General features: G+C 40.8%; 1 protein-coding gene across 1 annotated transcript; it reads left to right on the top strand.

Moving 5' to 3' along the window:
• Positions 1 to 1,872: 1,872 nt before the first annotated feature.
• Positions 1,873 to 18,701, top strand: zgc:113279 (uncharacterized protein LOC553749 homolog). Its single transcript, XM_029680851.2, has 10 exons — positions 1,873 to 2,441; positions 3,681 to 3,802; positions 3,914 to 3,938; positions 4,487 to 4,533; positions 4,660 to 5,444; positions 6,899 to 7,004; positions 11,892 to 12,038; positions 12,317 to 12,377; positions 14,054 to 14,217; positions 15,177 to 18,701. Exons 1-10 carry the CDS (start codon positions 2,222 to 2,224, stop codon positions 15,192 to 15,194), a joined length of 1,695 nt encoding a protein of 564 aa, XP_029536711.1. The 5' UTR covers positions 1,873 to 2,221; the 3' UTR covers positions 15,195 to 18,701.
• Positions 18,702 to 20,058: the final 1,357 nt, after the last annotated feature.

The following is a 20,058-nucleotide window of genomic DNA, read 5'->3' on the forward strand; positions in this document are numbered from 1 at the left end:
CTTTGAAATTTACAGCAACAGAATTCATTAAAAAATTTATTCGTTCTTTCAGTGTTCTCCCTGTACACCAAGTCAGAACCATAGGATAAATAATGAAAGCTCTTACAATATTCGATGATTACATTTCTCTAAAACAGGTTATAGGCTACATGTGCATTGTGCACCACCAAGTTAGCACAGTAGGCTAAATTAAGCGGGGTAAACAGACCAAATGATTAGGGTGAGGCACATGGGCTACTAACATCTTACTACACAACATACACTTAGTATTACTTTCTTAGCTACAGTATACATATCTCCCTGGCATATTACATCATTTATACAGCATCATACAATACATTTTTGGACCTTGTTGTGCTGTGCTCACTTGAACAGGAAGGTGGCGCAGCGGTCCTTCGTGGGAAAATGTTGTCATCAAAGTCTGGCATTCTCTGGATTTTTGTTGCTTTCAAATGGTTGAATCATGATGATGTCATTGATCTTCAGGTCGTAGCTCGAGAAACAGGGCAAATTTACAATTCCGAGTTTGATGACCGTTCAAAATGTATTTCCCCACCCGGAGCTCATTTATTCCCAACTTCCCAGTTGTCTTGAACTCACTGAAGTCAAGTTTTCGCAGTTCCGAGTTAACAGTTGTTTTGAGCGTGGCACAAATCATGCTTCATTGACAGCATGGTCAATGTTGAACTTGGAAAAGTTCAACATTGGAAAAGAGCCCCTTAATCCCAGATTTGGGCCCACACAGCCACTGTCACTGATTCCTTCCAAACCACTTATTATTTAATTTTCCAACTTGTTGTGTAATGTTTATGTCCAATGGCCGATGAGCACCGATACGTTTTATCTATAATTTCTCTTCATTATTTCTCTTCATATGATAAGGATTAAAGAGGATTTGCCTGTAGACTGTTGACTTGATTCATGATGATGACTGCTAGCTAAGATTTTGAAAGTGTGATGTTGACATGATCAGTTCAATCAAAAGCTACTGTACATATAACGTGATTTGACGGCATTTTATCTGTGGCCAATGACCTTGAGCCTTCTTGGATGGGCACTTCTATGGCAGTACCCAACGGCTATAGAATTTTTGAGGTCTACCCTTAGACTTGGCGGTTACGTAGTGTCCCCATGAGTGACAGAACATGGAACCAATCACGGCGCAACGTATTTTCTGCTGGCTTGACCCACCACCACAGAAAGCACTGAGCTAGGCTGAACGGCTTGCATTTTGGTGCCTTACTCAAGAAAAAAAAGACCATGTTTGTATGCTGCTTTATTAACTCAAATATTTATATATATATATATTTTTTTTTACATTGTTTGCAAACTGATATGTGACACATATTAATGCCAAAATAACATGTTTTTATATTTTAAAAAAATTGCAAAAAATGTGGGGCTCAAAACAGGTGGGCCTCTGCCCCACCTGCCCTGAATGACAGGTCGACACTGCTCTAAACCTCCCAAAAACATGTTTAATTTAAGCAATAAGGAAAGGGAAAGGGGGATACCTCGTCAGCTGTACAACTGAATGCATTCAACTGAAATGTGTCTTCCGCATTTAAACCAACCCCTCTACAATAAGCCAATATACCACGACTAAACGCTGTTCTTACGCACGACACAACGCGGAGTGCTAGGACACAGCCCTTAGCCGTGATATATTGGCCATATATCACAAACCCCGGAGGTGCCTTATTGCTATTATAAACTGGTTACCAATGTAATTAGAGCAGTAAACCCATGGTATTTGGTCTGATATACCACGGCTTTCAGCCAATCAGAATTCAGGGCTCGAACCACCCAGTATATAAAGTCAAACAAATGTGTTGTTTTACAGGGTCAGCCATAGTAGTAAGCTGCCCAAGGAGCAAATTACAGTTAAGTGCCTTGCTCAAGGGCACGTCGACAGATGTCACATGGTTTATTCAAACCAGGGACTTTTCGGCGAATAGCCCAAAGCTTTAACTGCTATGCTACCTGCCGCCCACTGACCTGAAAAACAGGTGATAAGAGCAATTTAGAATTCGCTCCACCAGGTGCTTTGTGTAGGGCAGGCTACCGCCTTACTGAGGGATTTCAGACAAAACAGACCTTGAACTCGGGTATTTACACTCTATGACTCCCAGGTATACAGTCTGTTTCAATATCTTGAGAGTTCTCCGTTTGATTTTGTTTCCAACTAATACATTACCCCACTGCTGCAAAGGAGAGCGAGATGCGTGGGCGATATAAAAGTAAGGAGAACGCGGGCAGTGAATGCATCCATGCTTTTGAGGCGAAACGGGACATTGGAAACGGGCTGTTTAGGAGTTACGACTCACCTATGCCAGGAAAACCTGCCAGCTACTCGGAGGGGCCAAATTCCCCAAATGGAGGTATCCTGACAAGTTTGGACGACGGGAATGGGCCTTCGACAATGAACTCTTCTTTGACAGGTCAGCACAATTTAGTGAATGCCTTCCTTGTCTAATCAAATGTCATTATCTAACCAAATATCATCATTTAAGAAGTTGACATGCATAAATGTTTTATATCACAACCTTACTGAAAATGAGAATGACCACTTTAATGCGTCAACTTGTGTTGAGTAGTCTACATTAGACTAAAAGGTGCAATACAAAAGCTTTTTGGTAACACCGTACATCCCAACCTGGTCTCAGAGCGTGTATATTATTCTGTACGAAATCCAAGACAGTCCATTTAGTATGATATGTTACGTTTCGTATGGCATGTATTAATTTGTGGATTAAATTTATGAATTACAATTCGTATGATATGTTTGCAAATTTCCTAAACTTACAAAATAGTAAGAATTACAATACGTACAATCCGTTACGAATTTGCAAGATACATGATATGTTACGAATTCCAATTTGTTATGGCTAATGCTAATTTTAGCTAGCTGGCTAGGGGTTAGGATTAAGTTTAGGAGTTTGTTTTTATTTAAACTTTATTTAACTAGCAAGTCAGTTAAGAATAAATTATTATTTACAATGACGGCTTAGGAACAGTGGGTTAACTGCCTTGTTCAGGGGCAGAACAACAGATTTTTACCTTGTCAGCTCAGGGATTCGATCTAGCAACCTGTCGGTTACTGGCCCAGCGCTCTAACCACTAGGATACCCGCCGCCCCCATTAGCTAAAAGGTTTATGGTTAGGGTTAGGGGAAGGGCTAGCTTACATGCTAAGTAGTTGAAAAGTATATAAAAAAGTAGTAATTATTTGAAAAGTTGCTAATGACCTAAAATGCTAAAGTTGTCAGTGAGGAGATTCGAACACGTAACCTTTGGGTTGCTAGTTACCTGTCTTATGTAACTAATTTGAGTGTCGCCGAAATAAGTTTACTATGTTACGTGTAGTCTATGAGAGCAGGCTGCACATCCAGGTATAAATCTTTATAACTTGTTATAAGCATGTATGAGCTTTCATATTGTCTTACAACAAGCAAGGCTCATACTGTTGGTTGTTCATATACTGTACTGTGCAATCTATAGGATTCATACAGTACATGTGATACATTTTTGTAAATTACATTAAGTCATATTTTAGGCCTTACTTTTTGGAATGAGTGATACATTTTAGGATAATATGATCATCAGATATCATGTTTCTTTTTAGGCTGTCTGAATTCACAAATCAATTGCATTCTGTTGCAATATGGTTTTATTCATCAGGTCCAAAACGCTCCAACTATGACGGTGAGAAAAGGTACCTGGGAGTCAGGGTCAAAATGCCTGTGAGAGACATGCTTAATAAGATTCGCATAGCGAAGGGAATGGACCCCAAAAATATCCAGGTATGACATACTGTATATTCATGGTGGCTAAATTGCTTGGAAGATCATTTCCACATTCCCCAGTCAGATGTTTTGACATATTCACAGTTTATCCTTGACATCTTTCTACAGGGTAACTGCGGCAAGGCATTGAAAGGTTAGAAAAAAACCTCATAAAAATTCTATTATGCTTATGTTCTTGGCCTATAACCAAGATTTAACACTTCTGGCTGTCTCCTCAAAAGTGTGTCTTGTTCTGCTCCGGAATTAGGGTTGTTTACCTTCTGCAAACATTAAGTGTCATAAAGTGCTTGGTATTGGGTGAGGCTGATCACACGCGGTTCACATTTATAAAATGTAGTCAAAACTTTACTTAAAGCCTATAGATATAATGCATAATTATGTACACATCAATTAGTAGTAAGACATACGCATATTTTACATCTTAGTATTGTTTCATAATAATACAGTATATCACAGCCATTTTGAAAAAGAGACTTGTTGGATTCTGATTTCTAACAATGCAAGTTAAAACGTGTTACTGATATTTCATCATTACGATATGAACATAAATAACACAAACTGTCACAACAACAATTATGTACTATTACACAAGCATTTCTGTTGTGGGTAAGGGCATGCAACAGCAAAGATACTGTCAACTTCATGAAACCTGCTTATCAAAATGCCTTATATTCTTCACAGGAGAGAAGAAACGGGTTAATACCAATAGAGATCGCAGAAGTAGCAAGGTGAGTGATTTACAGTACATCATATGAATAAGCCTACATGTCCTTTCACCAGGTGTGCCTTGCTCTAACGTGGAGAGCTCAGCACTCAACACTGCATACTTATTATGTGTGGCCGCTGTGTTTCAGAGAAAACAACCTACAAAGAGCCTGGAGGAACTCGCCATAATAGTGGAGGTGTTGGAGGAGGATCTCAAAGCCAGCAAACCATACAGCCAGTCTAACAAGTCTGAGTCACCTGATTACAGCCCAGAGCCCAACGTGCAACCATGGAATAGTCCAGAGCAACTCCAGCATAGTCACTCAATGAAGTTCAGTCAGGAAAACAAGATGCCACAACAAGCTACAAACTACTGTATGTCAGAGCTAAAGCTATCCCGCTCTGCACACAATCACAACACTAGTGTTCCTCCGTTGAACTCCCAAGGACGGTGTATCAACGACGACTCCGACAATATGATGCCCAGTCCAGATTCATATATGACTTACTCCCCCAGCAGCACCTGTGAATGTCAAGTGCCATCTCCCCAAGATTCGGGCTTTGCTAGCCCCCTGTCCTCCAGCTATGAGTTAGGTCAGGATGGAGGTAGTGACTACCAGGATAGCTTTAGCCCCCAGTGCCAGGATAGCTTTAGCCCCCAGTGCCAGGATAGCTTTAGCCCCCAGTGCCAGGATAGCTTTAGCCCCCAGTGCCAGGATAGCTTTAGCCCCCAGTGCCAGGATAGCTTTAGCCCCCAGTGCCAGGATAGCTTTAGCCCCCAGTGCCAGGATAGCTTTAGCTCACATTGGCTCAGCTACATGGGCCAGAATTGGAACAGCACAGCATACTTCTGGAACCAGCTCCAGAGGGAGGAGAGCTTACTGGCGGTGGTCTCTGACACAGAGGTTCTGGCCACAGACAGGAACGGAAGGACGTAAGTTGGAATCACAATTGATATTTTAGTCTTTTCGTATTACTGAGCCTTGCTGAGCTGTAGCCTGGTCTTGTTAGGCATCCACCAGAGAAACTAGCACAGTGCGGTTCAGGTCGGCACAATAGTGTGAAAAGGGTGCATGTGTCTGATACTGTATCAGTGCTTGCAGACAGTGCTAGTACATCGTAGATACACCAACTGTTGATTTAAATTGTATACCCCGGGAGGCTATAGCAGTATAATAGCTGTAATGTTATGGAGTTTCAGACATAAATGTGAGATGGTATCACTCAGTTTGTCACTAAAGGCAGTGTACAGAGCCTGTATGTGACAGTATGGTGAATGGATGCTTTGTAGTAATTTAATGAGATATTTGTTGTCCTAAGATAATCAGTAACCTGTTACAGACATATTAGTTTTCCTACAATAATTCACAAACACCCAAATTATGCCAAGACATACTGAGGGTATCTAATAGGCAGCAGTTAAGTGTTAGTGTTGTTACATTCCCCAGCAAGAAAACCAAAAATTGTCACTCAAACAGAAGGGGGAACTAGCAAAGAGTCATTTTCGAATAGGTGGGGTTCTAGGACAACAACTGGGACCTAAAACACTCCCACTAAATTTGCCCAAGAGGCAAACAAAAGAAAACCCCACACCAAACTTAAAGACAGGAAGCAAACCAAAAAGTGGAGCAAAACGAAAACATGGAAGGTCAGATAAAGGATTGTTTGTCTAGAAATCAAATGGGGAAAGCCAATTAAAGGTGTTAACCCGCCACATTTCTCAAGACAACTGGAGCACTGGGCCAGTCACTCTAAATATCACCTGGAACAGCACCGGTGAAACACCTTCCGACTAAGGAGATGGACAAGCCAGCACAGGTGTAACACATACGGACTAACGAGGTGACACCGATCGATGTGCCCCACATGCTAACGTCCAACCTCAAAATATAAATGGAAAATCCTGTAACAGTGTTCCAAAGAAATTTCCTCATAAAGTACAATACCATCATGACTCATGGGGCGTTGTCTGAAATTGCACAAAAAGTAAACAATGACTGAAAATCCATGACCAATGTTGATATAGGAGGACAAATAGACAAATAATTGTTTGAATGGCTGACTTTAGTGACAAACACAGCAAGAGGTATCTATCTAATATACATTTTGCTGTGAAATGTCATGTTCTTGATATAATTGATAATTTAAAAAATGTATTATTACTTTCAAGCTACCACTGATTCGAATCAGACTCGCATGAATTGTCATTGGCCAGCCACAGAACAAAACAAAATTCTCACATTGTTGATGTACGATTGACATGCTGCTATGTATCATCCAGTACATTCATGTTAAAATGTAATTTAATGCATTCATGTTGTTAACCATTGAAACTCAGTGACATTTATGTGAGTACACTATAAATATGTTTATTGCTTCTTTCTTTAGAGCTCTCCATAGAGTTGTGGGTCAAGGCAAGAGGGCCCTGGGATATGTGATTGCCAAAAGGATGGCAGCTCTGAATATGCTGGATGTCAAAGACTCAGAGGGAAAGGTAAATCAAATGAAAAATATAGCATCACTTAAATTGTTTTCTGGTTGTTCCGATTCATTCAGACGTTCAGATAACTTTGAAGCAACTGTATACTACTGCTGAGCGATTAGTGCTTTTTGAGGTTGGTTCGGTTTCTGTTAGTTTATTAAAAAATAATCACGGTTTTCGATTTCAATGAACTTTTTTAGTTTAGACATTAAATGCACTAGGCATTATGTGGGTTGAGTGCTTTAACACTGAATAAAAGACCCATTATGGTAGTGGCTGCCCATTTACTGCTTATCACTTATTATTAACCCTCGTTTATTCACATTACTTTAATAAAATATTTGTTTTATTTGATGACTTTATTATGTAATTCCAAGTCATAATTTCATCTCTATAGAGCTGCTGTCTGACAAAATCACTTTTTTAGTAGTTTTTCAAAGTAAATAAGGCATACTTTTATGACTGGTGAATATCAACTATCAATCGCTTAGATCATATATTTTCAGCTAGAGATACAGTGCATTCGGAAAGTATTCAGACCCCTTGATTCAATCTACACACTATACCCCATAATGACAAAGCTGGACCAAGATGATTTCTTTAGTGAGTCAGATGCGAAGGATATAATGTTGCTCCCAGACAAGGCTCAAATCCCCGTCATTCACATGAAGAAAAGGAAATACTAGGTGCGCAGATCAGCGTGCCTTGTGAGAATTTGTTGCCTAGTGGTTAACCCGCCTCTACCGTCCGATCTATTAGCCAACATGCAATCACTGGAGAATAAACTGGATGAGCTCCGTTCAAGACTATCCTACCAAAAACGGTAATATCTTATGTTTCACCGAGTCATGGGTTTTCCAAGCGTTGGCAGGACAGAACAGCTACATCCGGTAAGACGAGGGGTGGGGGTGTGTGTCTATTTGTCAATAACAGCTGGTGCGCAATGTCTAATATTAAGGTAGTCTTGAGGTATTTCTTGCTTGAGGTAGAGTAGCTATCTACCAAGAGTTTTCATCTATATTTTTCATAGCCGTCTATTTACCACCACAAACCGACTCTGGAACTAAGACTGCACTCAACGAGCTGTATAAGGCCATAAGCAAACAAGAGAATGCTCATCCAGAAGCGGCGCTCCTAGTGGCCGGGGACTTTAATGCAGGCAAACCTAAATACGTTTGACCTCATTTCTACCAGCATGTCACATGTGCAACCAGAGGGGAAACAACTCTAGACCACCTTTACTCCACACACAGAGACGTGTACAAAGCTCTCCCTCGCCCTCCATTTCGAAAATCTGACCATAATTGTATCCTCCTGATTCCTGCTTACAAGCAAAAACTAAAGCAGGAAGTACCAGTGACTCCCTCAATACTGAAGTGGTAAGATGACGCAGATGCTACGCTACAGGACTGTTTCGCTGTCACAGACTGGAAAATGTTCCGGGATTCATCCAATGGCATTGAGGAGTATACCACCTCAGTCAGCGGCTTCGTCAATAAGTGCATCGACGATGTGGTCCCCACAGTGAATGTACGTACATACCCCAACCAGAAGCAATGGATTACAGGTAACATCCGCACTGAGCTAAAAGCTAGAGCTGCCACTTTCAAGGAGCGGGACACTAATCCGGACGCTTTTAAGAACTCCTGCTATGCCCTCAGACAAACCATCAAAAAAGTGTCAATACAGGACTAAGATTGAATCCTACTACACAGGCTCTGATGCTCGTCGGCTGTGGCAGGGCTTGCAAACTATTACGGACTACAAAGGGAAAACTAGCCGCGAGCTGCCCAGTGACGTGAGCCTACCAGACAGGCTAAATGCCTTTTTATGCTCGCTTCAAGGCAAGCAACACTGAAGCGTGCATGAGAGCACCAGCTGTTCTGGATGACTGAGTGATCACGTTCTCCGTAGCCGATGTGAGCAAGACCTTACCTGGATGTGTACTCAGAGCATACGCGGACCAACTGGCAACTGCTCGGCATCCGACCGTAAGGCACTACAGAGGGTAATGCGTACAGCCTAGTACATCACTGGGGCCAAGCATCTTGCCATCCAGGACCTATATAATAGGCGGTGTCAGAGGAAGACCCAAAATATTGTCAAAGACTCCAGTCACCCAAGTCATAGACTGCTCTCTCTGCTACCGCACGGCAAGCGGTACTGGTATGCCAATTCTAGGTCCAAAAGGCTCCTTAACAGCTTCTACTCCAAAGCCATAAGACTGCTGAACAATTATTCAAATCACCACCCGGACTATTTGCTTAGCCCCCCCCGCCTTGTTTTTACACTGCTGCTACTCGCTGTTTATTATTTATACATAGTCATTTTACCCCTACCTAAATGTACAAATTACCTCGACTGTTATGTTATTGTTACTTTTTATTATTATTTTTACTTTGTTTATTTTGTAAATATTTTCTTAACTGCATTGTTGCTTAAGGGCTTGTAAGTAAGTATTTCACAGTAAGGTCTTGACCTGGTGTATTTGGCGCATGTGACAAATAAAATTTGATTTGAAGGACATTCAGAAACTTGTCCTAAAGCCACTCCTGCGTTGTCTTGGCTGTGTGCTTAGGGTCGTTGTCCTGTTTGAAGATGAACCTTTTCCCCAGGCTGATGTCCTGAGCGCTCTGGAGCAGGCTTTCATCAAGGATCTCTCTGTACTTTGCCCCGTTCATCTTTCCCTCGATCCTGACTAGTTTCCCAGTCCCTGCCGCTGAAAAACACCCCCACAGCATAATGCTGCCACCACCATGTTTCAGCGTAGGGACTCTGGAGCTCTGTCAGAGTGCCCATCGGGTTCTTCGTCACCTCCCTGACCAAGGCCCTTCTCCCCCGATTGTTCAGTTTGTCCGGGCAACCAGCTCTAGTAAGAGTCTTGGTGGTTCCAAACTTCGTCCATTTAGGCCACTGTGTTCTTGGGGACCTTTGCAAAAAAATCTAATAACCTGTTTTCGCTTTGTCATTATGAGGTATTGTGTATAGATTGATGTGGAAAATGTTTTCTTTAATCCATTTTAGAATAAGGCTGTAACATAATAAAATGTTTAAAAATGGAAGGGGTCGGAATGCATTGTACCTCTCTGTCCCTCTTGTGCGTTCTCTCTTCTTTCCGTGTCTGCTCCGAACAGACCAGACAAGCTGGCGCTCTACATCTCACAGTTCGGGCTTGATCTGATTTGTCTCTACAGAAACTGCACATCGAGCTAACAGAAAAAAACTGATCAAAATGGAATTCAAATAATTGAACCGACGTCGGTCAATTAGTTGTTTTATAAACTGAAAAATTACAGAAATGTAATCACTCGGCACCACTTATTGCTCAGCACTACTGTATGCAATCAGTGATAAAGCTCAAATAGCTTGAGCTACGTCAGGATTGCTGCCCAATCAAAACATAAGACGGTCAAATAGTTGATTACAGGATTGCCATGTTTGTAGTTTTCCGTCCAAATTGAGCTACTTTGAAAACTATGTCGCGGGTGAAAATGTATTGGTTGCAGGTCGCTGTGTTTGGGCTACTTCTAAATTGGACCACGGTCGCCGTGGCATTTCTCTTTAATATATATATATATATATATATATATATATATACTGTTGAGTCAAGGAGCTAGAGCTGAATTTCGGTAGGTAGGCTATATAGATTAGTCATTATGGAGACCCCTTTTTCCATGGAACAGATTAACGTGCTAGAACTGATATAACGATGACAAAGCAGTGGAAAATGGCTGTAGGTGAGAGATGAGAACTCTCTTGGTAGATAGTGTGGTATACAGCTCATCATGAGATATTCTACCTCAAGTGAGCAATACCTCAAGACTTCTTTAATATTAGACATCACGCACCAGCAGTTATTGACAAGTAGAGACACACCCCTGCCCCTCGTCAGATGTAGCTACTCTGTCCTGCCGATACACGGAGAAGCCAGCCAGCTCTATATTATCAGTGTGGTCCTTCAGCCACGTCTCGGTGAAACATAAGTTATTACAGTTTTTAATATCCAGTTGGTAGGATAGTCTTAATCGTAGATCTTCCAGTTTGTTTTCCAATGATTGCACATTGGCCAAAAATACCAAGCGTAGTTGTGGTTTACCTATTCGTCAGCAAATTCTTACAAGGCACCCCGCCCTCCTCCCCCCTTTTCTCCATATTTTGTTCACGCTGATGACGGGGATTTGGGCCTTGTCTCGACAAAGCAGTATATCCTTTGTGTCGGACTCATTAAATAAAAAATATTTTGTCCAGGTTGAGGTGAGTAATCGCTGTTCTGATGTACAGAAGCTCTTTTCGGTCTTAAGAGACAGTAGCAGCAACATTATTATGTACAAAATGAGTTGCAAACAATGAAAAAAAGTAAAATAATTGCACAATTGTTTAGGAGCCCGTAAAACAGCAGCCATCCCCTTCGGCGCATTATGTATTAACCAGTTTATAATAGCAATAAGGCTCCTCGGGTTTGTGGTATATGGCCAATATACCATGGCTAAGAACAGTACAAAGAATAGCCCTTAGCCTTGGTATATTGGCCATATACCACACCTCTTAGGGCCTTTAATCATAGCAGTCAAAACAATTTAAATCGACATCCGTTGATGGAAAATAATCTGGAGAGTTTAATAAGGGCAATTTATTTTCTCTTGCAACATTCTTAAACTTGCAATAATTATTATTTTGATGGAAAAACTAATTTAGCTTCTTAGCCTAAAAATGACGTAGATATTCCCTCTTAATTCGCTGAATAAAGGGTTTCATGGATAAATGTGGCAACTCCTCCATTGCTGAAGAAAATGGGCTCGTTTTTGGGCCTTGTGGGCGGGTTTTCTGAGATCTTTGGTTTAAAATGTTTAGCTCAACCTGGCAATGCTGGTGAATTAAGCCCCTGACTTCTGTTCCCAGACTGCACTTCACCTGGCTGCCCAAAAGAACCAACACCTGATGGTGGCTGATCTGATTCACCTTGGTGCCTGTGTGAACGAGAAGGACAGGAGTGGAAAGACATGCCTGCACCTCAGTGTCGAGAATGGATACATTCGAGTTCTGGAGGTAAATATAGCCATCTGACTTGCAATACTGACAGGCCAAACCTGTTCTGTGAGCTGAGCTCTTTAAAGGATAGCTTCAAATAGTATTTGAAGTATTTTTAGGAGGTACTTTAAAGTTTCCTTTTAACGTGCTACCCTGTCATTATGATTCATGTAATTCTACTGCATCACCTTCACAACCCAGTATGTCAAGTTTGGTTTGTTCCCTCAATTAAATTGATACCCTGAACCTCAATAAGATCTTATGGTGTCTAATAACATACATATTTCCTCTTTTAGGTTCTGAAGAATATGATGAAAGAAGGGATTTATGTAGATGTCGAAGCTACAGATAATTATGGTATGTTTGGCTTTCTTGTTCTATTCAGAGCGTTCCGTTTTTAACAAACTCTTAATGCAAGTCTTATATTTAAAGCTGCAATATATAACTTTTTGGGTGAGTTATAGATCTTTCATTCTCATTGAAAGCAAGCCTAAGAAATGGTTGATCTGTTCTATGTGCTCTATTTCTGTGCTTCCCGTTCTTAAGTGTAGTTTTTGCATCTTTTACTTTCGGTTTTGTACGCCTGCTTCAAACAGCTGATAAGACAATATTTTGTGTTTGAGAATATATTTCACAGAGGTTTAGATGGTACAATTGCTTGTTTTGTCACATAAACTGAAATTAAGCAAAATTATTCCAATTTTAGCAACCACGGAATGGCGGAGCGAATTCTGCATATTGGACCTTTTTAAAACGATAGTTCACTCCAAAATGAAAGTTTGTCATATGATTCAGACCTCAAAAGTACTCAAATGTCAAGATGAATCCACATCCCACGGCATTAGTTGTGCAGATTGAGCTATATGCCTCAACTACAAATGAATGGAAAAGATAAGCACAGAATAAAATCATCTTTTATATTTTCCATTCATTTGGGTCTGAGGCATATAGCTGGAATTACACAATGTCCTGGAAGATTGAATTATCTTAACAAAAGACTACTTTTGAGGTATGAAAACATTTAGTTTAGAATGAACTGTCCCTTTAGGAATTCAATATACTACCTGAGGGGTCAACAAGGAACAGTAATGCTAGCCTATTCAGCTGGTTATATTCACATCAAAAAAGTTGATGATTTTAGATTTACAGTTTATACAGTGCCTTCAGAAAGTATTCACCCCCCTTGACTTATTACATATTTTGTCACCCATCTACACACAATACCCCGTAATGACAAGGTGAAAACATGTTTTTAGAATTTTTTGCAAATGAGTGAGTACATGTTAGAATGACCTTTGGCAGCAATTATAGCTGTTAGACTTTCTCTGTAAGTCTTAAGAGCTTTGCACACCTGGATTGTACAATATATATACCCAATGTTCTTTTCAAAATTCGTGAAACTCTGTCAAATTGGTTGTTGATTTTCATGTTTTGCCATAGATTTTCAAGCAGATTTAAATCAAAACTGTAACTCTGCCTCTCAGGAGCATTCACTGTCTCTGAAATCCCTGAGCAGTTTCATTCTTCTCCGGACAACAGAGTTAGGAAGGACGCCTGTGTCTTTGTAGTGACTGGGTGTATTGATACACCATCCAAAGTGTAATTAATAACGTAATAATAATAATGTCTGCTTTTGTTTATTTTTACCCATCTACCAAAAGGTGCCCTTCTTTGCGAGGTATTGGAAAACCTCCCTCAAGACATTTTAGCTTTGAATTTGTAAATAATTAGCAAAAATGTCCCCAAATATTGTTCCACTTTGACTTTATCGGGTATTGTGTGTAGGCCAGTCACAAACAATCTCAATTTAATACATTTAGAATTCAGGCTGTAAAATGTGGAAAAAGTCAAGTGGTGTGAATACTTTCTGAAGGCACTGTACATTGAAAAATGCACAACCACAATGTCATTGTCATAACCCATGTTTCATACAGTGATAAATTCCCCTTTGCCTTACATACTTTGATAGGTTTTGGGTGGTTGGTCTTATTCTACAATGCCTCATGTCTGTGCTTGGTGTGTATTGCGGTCAGGACTCGGTGTGTTTCAGTGTGCAGCTGTGGCTCTGAACGTCACCGTGCGAGAGCTGGAGAGAAGTGTGGCACCTAGTCAGATGAGACTCCACACACTGCGCAAGGAGCAGATGATGGAGACACTGGGGTGTCTGCTGCAAATGGGAAGCTACCATCACACTCTGGTCAGTCTCCCTATAATATAGGCGGCTAAAGTTTTCCATTTGGAAGTCATAATGTGTTTAAGTTACTAAGCTAAGAATGTGTTAAGTTTTAACGAATCCACACAAATATACAGATACTGGAGTACGTCAATAACCATTCATGCTCTGTTTGCTTGACTGAGTTAAGCCTTGAAGTGCAGGAGATTAAAATGCTGTCAACTACTCTCCCTCAGGATAATCAATCAAATGTATTTATAAAGCCCTTTTACATCAGCTGATGTCACAAAGTGCTATACAGAAACCCAGACTAAAACCCCAAAGAGCACGGTGGCTAGTAAAAACTCCCTAGAAAGGCAGGAACCTAGGAAGAAACCTAGAGAGGAACCAGGCTCTGAGGGGTGGCCAGTCCTCTTCTGGCTATGCCGGGTGGAGATTATAACAGAACATGGCCAAGATGTTCAAATGTTCATAAATGACCAGCATGGTCAAATAATAATAATCACAGTGATTGTAGAGGGTGCAACTGGTCAGCACCTCAGGAGTAAATGTCAGTTGGCTTTTCATAGCCGATCGTTCAGAGTTAGAGACAGCAGGTGCGGGGAGAATGTGGGGGGAGAATGTGGGGGGAGAATGCAAATAAAGTGGAAGCAAAATGGAGTCCTACAAGTTCATGCAAGGAGTGGTCTCCCGACCCAGTAACGTGAGCTACTTAACTTGTTCAGTATTTTTCATATGATTTCCAAGGGGGGTTATAGACAAGAGGCCTTATTTATAGTACTGTACATTTTAGTTTGTCTTTGTTTTATTGCACACACAAATGTAAATGTCATTTCTTGCTGTACTAAAATAATTGTGTTTTTGATGTATCAAACACAGTTTGATTTGGTTACAGTTTGATTTAAAAGGGTCCTCCATGAAATGAATAGTTTCCAGAATCTATTAGATTTATGGTTCTAATTTGGTGTTTATCTCTTTCTTAGGGGAACTACGTGACTTAGATGGTGTCCATCCACAGCTGTTCCTTATGAAATTATGTGTGCATCTGCCAAGCAAGGCATGCCAGAGAACTGACAGTTAATGTTTCTGAGTCGTTACAAGCTTGAACTTGTCTTGGAGAAAGGCCAATGTGGTTTAGAAAGCCTTTAATTACCTATCTCTTTGTTACGTGGCTTTAAAGTGAGAGGCTTTCTTCAAGGCAAGGTACAAGTCTTATGTAAAGCATCCAAGGTTTTATGTAAGCTGAAACACAATTGTAAATTGAGTGTTTTTGTGGCTTGCGTTAAGACTTTGGTTGCACATTGGCTGGTTTCTGTGAAACTTCCACTGTTTGTTACATTAAAGTAGCAAAATGTTAATGCAAGTTAAGCTCAATTTTATTTGGTGAATGTGTTATTGGTGTTGTATGTAATACAACAAGGGAGTCAAATTCTTTCATACTCACATCTTGGAGGGAAAGTGATAATGTTCAAAGCAGCTAGTTTGGCCGGAAAGTAGACACCAAGTTGGCAACATGTTGTTACACGGTTGAAAAGTTTATTATACGTCTGTATGGGTGTGTGCGTCTGTGTGTGTGTATATTTTTTATTCTGTAATGAATACCAGGGTTATCAACAATATTCTTATGTGTATAGGCCTATATGTTGAATGACGTTAAAGGTGAAATCCATAAGTTGGTCTCAGCCGATGGAGAGGGTCATTGCAAGTGCAAAACAAAAGAAGTAGGGGAACAGGCACATTCATTGGCTTAAATCAAACCACATTGTACTTTGTGACATTTCCACAGGAGACAAAGAATTTGTAATTTTACTGCTTTGTTATACATTTTTGTCTGGTGTCGCGTTATATTACCAAGATGGTCATCTTGTACCAGACACATTCAAGGCTTGTGGTAATGTGTGTGGTTACAGGTTTTTGAAATTGTAGTGAAGTGTCATTTAAAAGAAATATATATATATATCTTAAAGACATTCACAAAATATAATTTACTATGAAGCAAAAAGGTTGCTCTTTATTTCACACAGTATGTCGGCATTGCTCTTTTTGTATTGATGACAGTACATTCAGAGGGTGGTCAGGTGAACTGGTCCACTAGTACAACCATGAATCTCTGATCTTTGTTGTTTTTATGGTAGCGCTTGGGTGTTAACCCTGAATTCTTTGACTAAATCCTTTGGCATTTTATAATCCCATTAATATGCTGGCTGTATATCGCATACTTTCGATACGATAGCATTTTATTAGTCCCTGAAAGGACCTAATTTTTTCACTTAAAAATATTTGGTGGTTTGCATGGTGTTGTTTTTGTAAGTAATGGTTGTGATGTAGCTGGCTTCATTTCAGCTCCAACTATTTAAAGCAGTTTTTATGTGCACTTTTTTTCTTATAGTTGTAATGGTATAGTTGTTAGTAATTTTTATTACACATCTAGTAGGTTGTAGTGGTGTAGTAATTGTATTTGACATGCATTTTATTTTCATGTTTTATGGTAGGACTAGTAGTAATTGTAGTGTTGTGTGGCTGCAGTAGCAATGTAGCTATGGCTACAACAGCAATCATAGGAGTTGTAGTGAAAGATGTGGCGCAAAGAGAGTAGGAGCAGTACTGGCTGGTACTTTTAGTAGGAGTTGTATGGCCTTGGTTCACAGCACTCATATGAAGTTCATGAAAACCCTTTTTTTTCTATTATGGTTTTGTTATTGTTTCGTACATGTAGCGCTTTAACAGGGGCTGAATTGGGACTATGTAGGTGGTGGAAATGTCCCTGATTTCTATGGAATATATTCAATTTCGACTCTATCCTGTCTACTAACATTTGGTGATAGAGCTCAACAATCTCCAATTCAACCCCTGGCATGAATATACAGATGTAGGATCTTAATTTGACCCAGTTTGCTACAGCAGGAAAATAGTCCTGCATCAACAGGAAATGGGAATTATGATGTGGATTATAATTAATGGAAATGTATGAAGGGATACATTATTTATAAGGAAAAATGTCAAAGTATAAAGAACAAACTTCAGAATCCTTTTTTAACCTAAATACACGACACAATTTACTTTTCCTGCATTGCAGGAAAGTTCTGCACAGAACAAATGAAGATCCTACACCTGTAAAGTAACTATTTTATCCCATTATAAAGGGAATATTATCTGTAATCTGGTGTTTGGTATGTAATGTTTTATATATATTTGTTTACATTGATCAATATAATGGAAACATGTTTTTTTGAATGAGATATATGCACAACTCAGATCTTTGGAATTGATTGGAGATTTTCAAACTGAAATAATCAAGATTAACACACAGATCTCAGGTTAGAATTCAGCTAACCTCGTCCCCAGGCTCCGGGTCAACAGAGAGAGCGGGCTGGTGATGAGAATAGGATTCAGTAACAATAGTCAGGCTAATATAGCCATCCATGTTCATTATTTCTGTATTTGTGTGCAATTCTAATTTAGACTGGTTGTCTTGAGGCTTTGTTGATCAACAGATAAGCTGGAAACTGATAGGAATGCAAGCAGCTATACATTTGTTTTCATCTTGCTGGAGGAGGGTTGTTGAACAAATGATAGGCTGTCACTCACATCTTTGGGTTTAGTGATGCCTGAGTGTATAAGATGTTTCTGGTGGTGCACTGTTCCTGAATGGCTACATAGCTGGTGCACAGCCCCTTTATTAAGTTGATTCATGTATACCACTTTCCCATGACCTTTATTAAAGATTCAAAAGAATTTTACCTGAGGCCTTCGCCTTCTTTCAATCTGATTACAGTGTTCCAACATGATCTCGCAAGCTTACATTTTCATTCACGCAACCTGGTCTCAGAATTTCTTATGATTCTGTATGTAAATCCAAGACACTCCATTTAGTATGAAATGTTAGGTTTGGTATGGTATGTTGATCTCCGTCACCCATTTCGAATGACATTACAATTCATATTATATGTTACAAATTTGCAAAACGTACAATATTAAACTAACATGTGTCTCGAATTTATTAACCGAATGATATGAAATGCTCTGAGACCAGGTTGTAACCAGGTGCCTTGACATTATTCACAATGCAGCTGACTGTAAAGGCACATAAATAGGTCCAGTATCACCTGTAGGTTTTGTCAGAGCATGTCAGGCTCCCAAGTAGCACAGTGGTCTAAGGCACTGCCTCTCAGTGCAAGAGGTGTCACTACAGACCCCTGGTTCAAATCACAACTGGCTGTGATTGGGAATCCCATAGTGGGATGTGTAGGCTGTCATTGTTAATAATGATTATTTCTTAACTGACTTTCCTAGTTAAATAAATGTTAATAACACATATCTGTACCAGAATAGCTGCATAAACTCAATGCAGTCATCTTGGAATTGGACTCCTAATAATTTCTATTGTATGTCTACCACCTTAAATCTGAAAAATATATTCTCTGGAATATGACCTGTTCATAATCATATTTATGAAATCCCCTCTTAATAAAGAGAATTTTGCCAATGTTAGTCACTGCTTTTCTAAGGATATGATAGACCTTTTATGTTTACCACTGTGATCCAACAATCTGATCTATCAGATGAGTAATAAAGGCAAGGCCTGCCAACAAACAAATGAACAGCTGTCAGAGAGTTGATCTATGCTGTTTCTACCCTCGTGTCTACCACTGTCTACCATCAGTGTTCAAACTGTACAATGTGTCCCTGTCTACAGTACTGGTTTGGTTAGTTAACAGTTATACATTTACATTTAAGTCATTTAGCAGACGCTCTTATCCAGAGCGACTTACAAATTGGTGCGTTCACCTTATGACATCCAGTGGAACAGCCACTTTACAATAGTGCATCTAAATCTTTTAAGGGGGGGGGGGGGTGAGAAGGGTTACTTTATCCTATCCTAGGTATTCCTTAAAGAGGTGGGGTTTCAGGTGTCTCCGGAAGGTGGTGATTGACTCCGCTGTCCTGGCGTCGTGAGGGAGTTTGTTCCACCATTGGGGGGCCAGAGCAGCGAACAGTTTTGACTGGGCTGAGCGGGAACTGTACTTCCTCAGTGGTAGGGAGGCGAGCAGGCCAGAGGTGGATGAACGCAGTGCCCTTGTTTGGGTGTAGGGCCTGATCAGAGCCTGGAGGTACTGAGGTGCCGTTCCCCTCACAGCTCCGTGGGCAAGCACCATGGTCTTGTAGCGGATGCGAGCTTCAACTGGAAGCCAGTGGAGGGAGCGGAGGAGCGGGGTGACGTGAGAGAACTTGGGAAGGTTGAACACCAGACGGGCTGCGGCGTTCTGGATGAGTTGTAGGGGTTTGATGGCACAGGCAGGGAGCCCAGCCAACAGCGAGTTGCAGTAATCCAGACGGGAGATGACAAGTGCCTGGATTAGGACCTGCGCCGCTTCCTGTGTGAGGCAGGGTCGTACTCTGCGGATGTTGTAGAGCATGAACCTACAGGAACGGGCCACCGCCTTGATGTTAGTTGAGAACGACAGGGTGTTGTCCAGGATCACGCCAAGGTTCTTAGCGCTCTGGGAGGAGGACACAATGGAGTTGTCAACCGTGATGGCGAGATCATGGAACGGGCAGTCCTTCCCGGGAGGAAGAGCAGCTCCGTCTTGCCGAGGTTCAGCTTGAGGTGGTGATCCGTCATCCACACTGATATGTCTGCCAGACATGCAGAGATGCGATTCGCCACCTGGTCATCAGAAGGGGAAAGGAGAAGATTAATTGTGTGTCGTCTGCATAGCAATGATAGGAGAGACCATGTGAGGTTATGACAGAGCCAAGTGACTTGGTGTATAGCGAGAATAGGAGAGGGCCTAGAACAGAGCCCTGGGGGACGCCAGTGGTGAGAGCGCGTGGTGAGGAGATTCTCGCCACGCCACCTGGTAG

The sequence above is a fragment of the Oncorhynchus nerka genome, unplaced genomic scaffold, assembly GCF_034236695.1.
Source record: "Oncorhynchus nerka isolate Pitt River unplaced genomic scaffold, Oner_Uvic_2.0 unplaced_scaffold_17___fragment_2___debris, whole genome shotgun sequence".
Lineage (NCBI taxonomy): Eukaryota > Metazoa > Chordata > Actinopteri > Salmoniformes > Salmonidae > Oncorhynchus > Oncorhynchus nerka.